The 10,810-nt window shown below is 40.7% G+C and overlaps 1 protein-coding gene across 1 annotated transcript; it reads left to right on the top strand.

Annotated features, from left to right (window-relative positions):
• Positions 1–288: 288 nt before the first annotated feature.
• On the top strand, positions 289–10,534 carry LOC146598691 (N-acetyllactosaminide beta-1,6-N-acetylglucosaminyl-transferase-like). Its single transcript, XM_085299902.1, has 3 exons — positions 289–963; positions 6,613–6,705; positions 8,128–10,534. The coding sequence occupies exons 1-3, from the start codon at positions 339–341 to the stop codon at positions 8,316–8,318; spliced, it is 909 nt and encodes a 302-aa protein (XP_085156028.1). The 5' UTR covers positions 289–338; the 3' UTR covers positions 8,319–10,534.
• Positions 10,535–10,810: the final 276 nt, after the last annotated feature.

The following is a 10,810-nucleotide window of genomic DNA, read 5'->3' as shown; positions in this document are numbered from 1 at the left end:
TCCCCGCCCCGCGGGGCGGTGGCGACACCTCCTCCCCCGCGGCCAGATGGCGGGCGACGGCCATGCGGCGCCTGCGGGCGGCCCTGCTGCTGGCCGCGGGGCTGCTGGGTGCTGCTGTGCTGCTGAGGTGGCGGCGGGTGGTGGCGGGTGGCACCGCCGAGGGCGCCGAGCTGGAGCGGGCCTGCCGCGGGTTGCTGGCCGGCCAAGCCCCCTTCACCTGGGCCCAGGGGCTGCAACCGGCGCCGGCGGGGCCCTCCTGCAGCGAGTACGTGGCCCGCAGCCGCTACATCACCCGTGCCCTCTCAGCTGAGGAGGCCGCCTTCCCGCTCGCCTACATCATGACCCTGCACAAGGAGTTTGAGACCTTYGAGCGGCTCTTCCGGGCAGTGTACATGCCCCAGAACATCTACTGTATCCATGTGGACCAGAARGCRCCRGMTGCCTTTCAGCAGGCRGTRYGGCGCCTGGTGGGCTGTTTCCCCAACGTGTTCCTGGCCTCCAAGATGGAGCGGGTGGTCTAYGGTGGCATATCCCGCCTGCGGGCTGACCTCAACTGCATGAGAGACCTGCTGGCTTCTGCTGTGCCCTGGAAGTACCTGCTCAACACCTGCGGGCAGGACTTCCCCTTGAAGACCAACCGGGAAATCATCCGGTTCCTTAAGGGCTTCAGAGGCAAAAACATCACTCCTGGGGTGCTGCCGCCGGCCCATGTCACCGTGCGCACCCAGTTCGTGCACAGGGAGCAGGCCCAGCACAACACCTCGGGTTTGGTCACCCCCAAGGTGCGCAAGGCGCCTCCGCCTCACAACCTCACCATCTACTTCGGCTCCGCTTATGTGGCCGTCACCCGGCCCTTTGTGGAGTTTGTGCTCCGGGACCGCCGTGCCCGTGACCTGCTGGCCTGGTCTGAGGATACCTACAGCCCCGATGAGCACTTCTGGGTGACCCTCAACAGGATTCCAGGTAGGCTGCAGGGTCGGGTGAGGGCTTGGGGTCCTCATCCCAGGCGTCTGTCACCTCAGGGAGGAGAAGGGAGAGGTCTCCTTAGATGACATCAATTGGCTGTTAGATGGTGTGGGCTGATTGTCATGGTCGCTACAGCTCACCTCCCCACGGAGGTATTTCCACCTGTAGCTCTAGGTGGTGGCTCACCAGGGGGTTGTCATCACTTATTTTACACAGAGAAACACTCAGGCAGGAGGCCGCCTGGCCGCAGGTGAAGTGCTTGTTGGCCGACACTAGTTGCAAATCTAGGAAGAGGTATCAAGCCTCCTTGTTTTTGCCTTCTTGTCCAAGCTGTGTTCTGGTGGAAATAGCCTCTCTTAGGTGGCAGGGAGGCATCAGAGATCTCCTGTGCTTTGATGGGGTTTTGCTAGGTGATGAGTCCAGGGAAATCACATCTTCCTGCTGAGGAGCAGTAACCATGTGTACCCTGTAAGACCCAGGGATTGGGTTTGCATTATTTACAGCAGGGCTTGTGGTGGTGATGCTGCACAGCAAGCTATAGGTGAGCAGTTGGTTACAGCCACAGCTATCATCCAGTCACTTTTAATCCCCATGCTGTTTTTCCTGTGATTCTTAATTTTGGGTGGATTGTAGTTGAAGAGAGAATGAGCTCTTTCGAAATTCTGTGAGATAGAAGTGAAAGGCACAGCACCGTTCCCAGATAGCATTCCTTCACTTGAGCTCACTGTGTTAGCTCTAGCATCCTTAAATGAAGGAAGTGGAGGATCCTCACTGTAAGGAAAGATTTCTATTCTTTTTAGTTGTACTGTCTCCTTAGTCCCACATGTATTTGCTTGTTGTATTATCTTATTACTCTAAAAGGCACCGTAGGGATTTGTGCATTTTCAAATCCATCTCGCACCACAAAATGCTGTTGGACTGCATACCTTCACTTGTAGAGGATAGGGTATGTATTTGCCCAGCCCAGCTTGTTTCCTAAACATAAATATCTGGTGTCAGAGTCCAGCAAAAGTTATCACTGATTTCAACAGGTCTTACAGAATAATAATACCTGTCAACTCCAAAGATGGCTTGTACACCATTTTGCGCAGATTTTTGAAGTATAATTTCCTGTGCACCTGTTTATGAAGTGCAGGAGGAAAGCTTAGGTCAGATTAGTGGCTTGGAAATGTAAAGAAATTGTCCCCTTCCCTAAATAAAGATGCAAATGGGGAAGCATAGGCTGCTTCAGAAGACTAGTTAAGAGTAGTCTGTGTCAGCTTGCCTTTAACCGATGCATTGATTTGATYTTGGAATTACAGGTGCAGAACTTCAAAGCAAATCAGCCAGCCTTTTATGCTGTAACATTTCAGAAATGTAAACACAGCATCTTGATTCATGTAAGCTGTGGACATCTTGATAATACATGGTAGCAATGGAAGAAGGCAGAGGAACAGGCTCCCTCTTGCAGCCAGCACATGCAAATCAACTGTTGTTGGAATTTCAGTGAAAAAATTAGAAAACGGAAGGAAGAGCTTAGAATGTACTGAGAAACACATTGTGTTGCCCTTGTCCTGTGGATGAGATCCAGATTCTGAATCAGAATTTATTTGACTTGCCCCCAAACTCTTTCTTTGAATGAAAGGTGCTTAGAGTATCGAGTCCTCACAAGACACTGCTAAGAGAAAGTGTGTGCCCTGCTTCCCAAGCAGTGTTTTGCAGTCACCAGAACTGCACTGATCAGATATGAAGACAGCCACAATTGGCTGCAAAGATAGGGCAACCACGGCAGTGCCTTTAGTTCATTTCTTCCCCTGGTGTGTATTTGAAATTCACTTCCTTTGCTGTGGGCACTTTGAAAATCAGAAAAATAAATTGTCGCAAATAAGGGTGATYGCAGTTGTGTGATTTTGTTTTTTAATTACATGCAGTCAGAAGCATTGCACTTCCACCATCCACCTTATTTTCCCTCCAGCAACCATCAATTAAAATGTGGAGATACTRGCCATATTTTTCTACCTATGCTAAATGAAAAGGAGTCAGAGATGAGGCTGTCAGTGTTTTAGTTGACAGGGTAGTAGTATTCAGTATTGCTGCCCTTGAGGCTGCTCTTCCCCTCCATGTTTTTAGTGATAAAACATCTTTAGTCACAATGGAGTGTTAGATGAGAGCTTAATAAAAGTAGAGCAGCTCATACCTCATTTTGTATTTTCACCATCAGCATATCTTTTCAGACCAACCATATTTATAAAAACAGATCTCAAGAACAGATTCCGAATATGAAACCAGTCAGTAAAGTTATAATATAATAGAATAAACAAATACTTAAAGGAAAGTGCATTAATCTCTCTCTCTCTYTTTTTTTCTTTTTCTTTTTTTTTTTTTTAGTGCTAAGCTACTTTTTTCCCTACTTTTTGACTAACTTATAAAATTGCCTAGTTTCCTTAATTCAGGAGATAGTGAGTAATGTGAAGTCAGTAATTTTGTATTCCTATAAGGCAGTGCCTTTCATTGGTTTTGTGGATATCCTGAGGTAATTCCTGTTTTATCAGTCTTCTTTCTGCTTTACCATAGTGTCAGCATATTCCAAGTTTTTCCTCACACCACGTTTACTGCCATCTGTTGTGAACAGGTTTTTAATTTAAAAGGATAATGCATGTCCCAGACCATTTAAATTGTTTATCCCCTGCCATCACTGCGTCTTTTTGTCTTTTATGAAGTGTTATCATTAGTTTAATGCTTTATCCGAAAGAAAAACATTTTTTTTGAACTCCCTCTAGGAGAGAATCACTCTTTTTARAACATTACTTTATTTGAAAATGGCCCAATATACAAAGAGGGGGGAATAAGAAGATTGTAAAGTTCTGATTATTGCTGCCACATATTTCTGTTTATCGCAAAATGTTATAGTGGTTCTGTTGTTAGAGCTTGCAGTCCTTTTGCCTCTGATAGAAGAGTTGTGAATGAGTATTTGTCAATAATTATTCTTATTTATGAGGGAGATGCTGCACTTACAAACACAAAACAAAGCAAGCAAGGAGAAAAAGTATGTTAGTTAATTTTTCTTCTATCAATTTTCTCTCTCTCTCTCAAAAAAAAAAACCCTCAAGCCCTTGTCATTATTCAGTGTCTTATGCTTCTGTTTTCTCTGTTCTCTTTAAGCTCACAAGCAAAGTAGTTGTTAGGCTACAGTAACTATAGAGATACTGTATTTGTTACCATGGGGGGGGGCGGGGGGAAGTAACAAAATCTTCCTTTGATTTTGCCTTTGACTTGGACTTAGGATGATCACACTATTTCAGTTATTGCTTTATCACCTCTAGTTTTGCAAATGTTCTGCAGTAGCCAGCTGAAAATGGGCTTTAAAGAACTGCTATTAAATTAGCCTTATTAAAATTCTTGTTTTCTAGCAAAATAAATATATATACCCACATTTTAAATGAAATTATGAAAACTGGAAAGAGGGTTAATTGGCATTCAAGAAAGAGAGAAGTCAGAACTAGAGATTCAAATGTCTCTTTAATTAAAAATATCTTTGAAGGACTTGTTTTCCCTGTCTTTGCACAGGCCCTGCAACTCTAAACCAATGCTTTTAGGCATTTTGTCAAAGCTGTAGAAGACTTATCTCTAATCTCTGTGTAAATCAAGAAAAAATCCTTTGTTTTCCATGTACAGAGTCAGTACAAATGACTGATAATAATACAAAAATTATGAAGCTTGAGCAAAAAAAATTTTCATAAAAAGCTTCATAGTTCCCTCCCTTTCCACTCAAATAATTGCTTCCTTAAAAAAGGAAAACAGRAGGAAGTAGTAGTAACAGATTTTAAATACTTATATTCAAAATCTGGGGAGAAAGAAACCCTCACCTTGGAAGTATTGAGCTGTTAAAATAGCTTAACCTTTGTCTTATATATGATTTGAGTATTATCAGTGGTTATTAGCATTTAATAGTAGTAATACTTATTACTGTTGTTACTGTTAGACACCTTACACTGTTATCATTAAATAGACATGCTTCCTGTGTGTACAGAAGAGATTGACGAGATTCACAGACTTCAGCGTCCCTTACAGAGCAGCTTTCAGAAAGAGGGGCTCTGGGGTAGGATCTGCGCTTCAGCTGTGCAGTGTGCAGTACATAACTGAGGTGCCCTGTCTGCTCCAGCCTCTTGCGCCTTTGAGCATTGAGGTGTGCAGGAAACATAGAGGTTAATACAAATCTTCTCCTCTCTGATCACCACTACCCATTAGCGCTGTTACTACTGCTTTTCACATTTGTTAAAAGCCTTGAGTCATGCCTCAATGATAACACTAAATGAATTCTTTGCATTTGAGCAAGTTGCGTTTTTTTCTTTCTTTTCAGCTTCATTAGGAAAAAGCAGAAATAATTTCTGGGTTTTTGTACCTGCCACCATGCATGTTGACTACCCAAACATTGCCGTGTTCTGCCATTTGATAACCCAGATGCAGTGGCACAATAATCATTTACTGGGCCTGAAAGAAMAAAACACATTTAGTCTTTTCAAACATGGAAACAAATTATATACAAGTGTTAGTGTTTCAGTGAGAAGTTGGTGCTTTTCAGTTTTACTTAGCAAAGTGGTTTGTACATCAGGTGGCAGTTACAAAGTCTGTATCATTATTTTGTTCTCGAACAATTACTTGAGCCAGTAAGAAAGATAAAATCTGCGGAAAGCAGTTAAGTTTATAGAAAGCTTTTATTATTTTATGCAACTTGCCTTTCATTTTTTTGCCATATTCTGAAGACAATTTTAAGAAGTGCTTTAATAAAGTTCTTTCATTGAATTGAATACAATATTGCAGAACAGATCAGTTGCAGGGATTTTCCTGGCTCTAACTACATGATCAGCCTCTTGTTTTCAAATGACAAAGACTATGCCCTGGCAATGGTTTGTTACAGTTACTGCCTTTATTTGAAGATACTGAAATTCCCTTGACTCAGAAGCATTGCCCACAGATTGCACAAGCAACACCTGTTTACTTTTCAGCAAATATCAGATACTGAATGTTCAGCATTTTCCTTACGCCTTATGACTTTGAAAGGGTGTTTGCCTGGTTATAGCAGGACTTACTGTTTAAGGTCAAGGAGAAGCCTTCCTTGCAGTTTATGATCTGGACAAGTCCTGTGATCTGTCTCTGTCTAGACTTAATATATTATTATATAATGCGATAGGCTATAGTTCAGTTTCAGCAGCTCCATCCAGCTATACAGTGCTTGAATTTGTTCTATTGATCTCTTTTCTTTTTATTAAAAAAGTATTTACTGTTACCTCATATGAAGGTATGTGTCTGTGGCGTGGTGTTCAAAGAGCACTTGGAGGGTACTACTGGTTATGAAAGCATCATGAATGATCATATATGCATGCATTATCATACTAAAGGTTGTTGCAAAGGAAGGATTTTATTTTGCAAGTGAAATTAGTTAGATCTTTTAGACCATCATCTTGTTTACATCATAAAAGCTGCTTTCAGCTAGGAAATACTACAACAAGTTGATGTGCAGAAACATGCTTGGCATCTGTTCATTTGTGTATTACTAGGTATTTCATCCCAGTTCTGTAAAGAAAGACCCCAGAGAACAGACATAAAACTGAACACATAACTGTTAAAAGGACTAATTGTTTTATTTTCTATGTTGCCCAATTGCAGGTGTCCCTGGCTCCATGCCCAATGCGTTGTGGGAAGGTGACCTGAAAGCTGTGAAGTGGATTGATATGGAAGAGCGCCATGGAGGTTGTCATGGTAGTGTGTACATTTTTCCCCCCATTTCTTCTTCCTGTACATACAGTCAAAAAGAGTTAGCTGTTTTTCTTCTAGTCTTACAGCCTCTAATAATAATGTAAGACAGTCTTTAAATAGCACTGCATAGGGGATAAGACATGAAAAAGAAGTCGCCTCCTCCATAGCCCTTATGCAGTGAATAATAGCCACATAAAATAAACAGAAATGTGGAACAGTTCCTTCTTGATCAGAAACTTTTATAGAATATATCAGCCTTGGGAAGGGAGGATATGTGGCAACTTACATTTCACAAGAGCTAGCTGACAATTGTAGGCCCTGGGGAATTTTCTTGTATGTGGGTGGGAACAGCCCATGTGTTCTTAGCCCTGGGACTCAGAACTTCTAGAGCCAACAGCTGTATAATTGACACACTTTCTTGTGAGTTCGACAAAGCACAGCTCTCAGCTCTTGCATTGATGCCCTTTAGAGCCACAACTGGCAGGAAGCATAAGGAACTCAGAGTTTATGGAAGTGCTGTTCCTATTTGCTCTCTGGCCTTCTTTTCCAAGAGTGGTTGCCCTCTAATGTGAGGGTGACTGCGCAGGTCATAAAGCTACAGGTAATAGAAGTTTTTCAGCAGAGCATCTTCAGGTAGGCTGAAATAGAGTTGTGGTTCTGGGTTTGATTCTCAAAGCCATTCTGACAATTTGAAGTTGATTTCTCCTCTCAATTGGAATGAGGGGTTAAAACTTCACTGTAGGACAATTTCTGGAAAAAAAACATTTAGGTTTAGAACATTTGTTTTACAATTTGAAACTGTTGGAATTTTGAGTTTTTCTTTTTCATATTGCTTCATGACAGGACATTAGCAATATATAGTCTGTTGTGTGGAGCGCTTCTGGTCACTGATCTGTACGTTATATGCTACTACAGCTGAAATATAAAAGTGGAAAGAAAAAGGGAATAAAAAAACTTTTTGAGAATTTTAATCAGCTTAAATTAACAGCAGTTTCACATCAGCATAACTACACTGAAATTAGTGAAACTGCCCCAGTATCAACCAGAAGTATTCAGTGGAAAACCCTATATAAGTAAAAGTAACTGTTTCTGTTCACAGACAGAAGGAAATTCACTTGTCTATTGTGTTACAGCCTTGTCTTAAAAAACGTCTGAGGTAGTAACACATCTTTTTATGATCTGTCTGCTTATTCAGAAATTTTGCTTATTATCTATTCCTAAGTAACTTTCTTGATATCACTCCAGTGTTCATAGGTATTCCATTTGTACATCCAATGTGCTTTTTAGCAGATTTATTGGTGTAGGGGATTATTTGTAGTAGGTTTGCAGATAAGACTTTTAAAAAAGAATGATTTGGATTCTAGAGGATGCCTATGGGAAAAAAAGTGAATTCTGACAATGCTTTTTTTTTTCTTTTCCCTGCAGGTCATTATGTCAGAGACATTTGTGTATATGGAACAGGTGACCTCAAGTGGCTTTTTAACTCCTCCTGTCTGTTTGCGAATAAGTTTGAGCTAAGAACATACCCACTTACTGTGGAGTGTCTGGAATTAAGACATCGAAAGAGAACCTTGTCTCAGAGTGAGATTCAAGTGGAACCAAACTGGTATTTTTAGTTAAGAAAAAGGCAGGCTACAGGCTACAACATAAATAAAAGTGGTCAGGAAAATAGCAGCAGAAATCTAATTTTTGCTGTTCCGGAAGCGTAAACTCAACAGACAGGTTTCTTTAGGATTTTCTGTAGATGGAGTTTGGGTCAATTTGTCTCAAACTACCTTCAAATCTAGCCTTTCATTTAACACCAAGAGACCAAAATGTGAAAGATGCGAAAAGAGAAACTAAGGTAAAGCTTCTTTAGGAGCTGCTCTGTTTGCATTTTTGCCATTTTTAACGGTGTTTTTTCAGCCCCAACTTTTGCCTAGCTACAGAGTCTTTGCTATCTTTTTCTGTATAAACATGTATAGAATCATGCATCCCTGGAATTTCTTGTACATATAAGACAAGTAGTGCGCACTGATGAGCAAAAAGATGACGAGTCACAACCAGTAAGATCTTAAAAGCAGGAACACAACATGTAGCTATACCTACAGACATTGTTTTGTCAAAGATACTAATATTTGATGCAGAGAACACAGGAAAGTACTAGAAATGGAAGAAAGACACTGCACTTCCAGATCCTGGCTCTCCTTTAAACATCTGTCAGGACRAGATTTGTGAATCAAAAGAGCATCTTTTATTAGACTAATGGATGTGGTTAGAAAAATCAGATAGGCTTTCAGGCTTTCCATGGCTGAAAACAAGGGCTTGTGTATTTGGCTATTTGGCTTACTTGGCCAACTGGAAGAGCTGGAAAAACTTTTTTTAAAAAAAGAAAAAGATAAATATTTTCAAGACTGAAAGAGCAGTAGCTGAGCTTTGACAATAACCCAGCAATTCTATCTCATATTTTGATAGGGCATTAGCATTCTTCCCAAGTTTATTTCCTTTGATCATAATACAAAAGTTAATACACATACTTAACCTCAGGTTTCAATTCATCAAAGTCCTGTTTTTATCTTCCAGTAATAGCCACTAGAGGGAGGGCATCAAATATCTGAGCAGATTTTCCTTTCCAAATCTGTATAACCTTCTAAAGCATAAAAAAACCCCTAAAACCCCTGCAATGCATATAATGTCTCAGCACATTGGGCATGCCATAGAGAAAATTAGGCCCAGGAATATCTTAGTGTGGAATACAGAAGGTGAAGGTTAGAGATATCAGTCACTGTGTCCTGAAAAACAAAGCAGGGAAGTAAAACTGTGAATGCTTCTTCCTGTAGTTCCAGCAGGTTGTATTTATAAGGCATTTTAGCGGCATTGTTGAATGACCTGGTCAGCAGCATTGAGGCAGTGTAAATTGAGATGCCTGAAATTTAGGGATAGTATCTGCTGCTATCCAGCCTCTCCAGAACAAGCAAAGGTGACTCAATGAGTCCCTCCTAAAAAATAGCAATTTACCATGAGCTTTATTTAGCTGTTGCTAATTTCAGCTTTTTCTAACAAATTGGATTGCAAACTGCAACAGTTCAGAAATGACAATGCATCGTATTCAGCTGTCCCAAAGCATAGTTGGTAACCTCCAGGGAAGAGGTTGAATGGACAGGATCTGTTCAGTCAATTTATTCTGCATTTATTGCTGTCAACACCTGACAATATAGGTTCTGGCACAAAAGGATCAAGAATTTATCTCCAGAGCAGAACTTTAGTGGAAATCTTGTTCATTTTTTTGTGGAGAGGGAGAAGAGGACAGTTTTAGTAGCTTGCTGCCATGGTGGCAGCTGAAGGAAGAAGTATGCTATGGAGAGTCATTCTTTGAAAAAGGTAGTTTTAGGGTGTCCAATTTAAGACAGTGCTGAAGCCAGGCCCCTGTTGTTCTGTCAAGCTGAATATCCCACAAACTGAAATATTCCACATGCATAACAGGTGTTCTCACAGTTTCATGTGAATATTTAAAGTAGCACAGAGTATCAGGGAAATGAGATACCATTTCATTGTTCAGACTCCAGAAAATACAGGATAGAAATAAATGGCAAAATATCTCTCAATAGCAGAGCATTAAGCCTGGCAATCTGAAGCCACAGAAATAAGAGTATTTTACTCTGAGCTTTAAAAGAAAGAAATAGGACTGAATTAAGCACATAGTTTTAAGTAAGATTCCAGAAAAAATCAAAGCTGGACAGTTTATTGAGAGACCTACATTTCTGTCCAGCCATGACTTAGGCTTTTTGATGAATGCTACTCCATGTTATGTTTTTCTGGAAATAAATTACTTTGTTTTCATTATGTGACTGATTTGGGGAACAATACACATTGTCAKTCTCTTTTTTTTTTTGAAGAAGGAAGATTACAGTTCATCACTTTCTGCTCAATGACATGTAAAGAAAGAAAGAATAACCTTTTGCAGTCAACCTATAGAAATACATCTAAAATAATGTGACCTAACAGTATTCACAATACTTTAGAATAGCAGTAAAAGATAGGGGGTGATCAAAAACTGTTGGTAAGCATGAAGTTTAGGTGGGTTAGATTTCCATGCAGAATAGTAAGAATAGTGATTAGTTCAGTAACA

This window comes from Rhea americana, unplaced genomic scaffold (assembly GCF_003343005.1).
Source record: "Rhea americana isolate MKP2758 unplaced genomic scaffold, rheAme1 scaffold_156, whole genome shotgun sequence".
Lineage (NCBI taxonomy): Eukaryota > Metazoa > Chordata > Aves > Rheiformes > Rheidae > Rhea > Rhea americana.
This window is presented reverse-complemented; position numbering and strand designations above follow the sequence as displayed.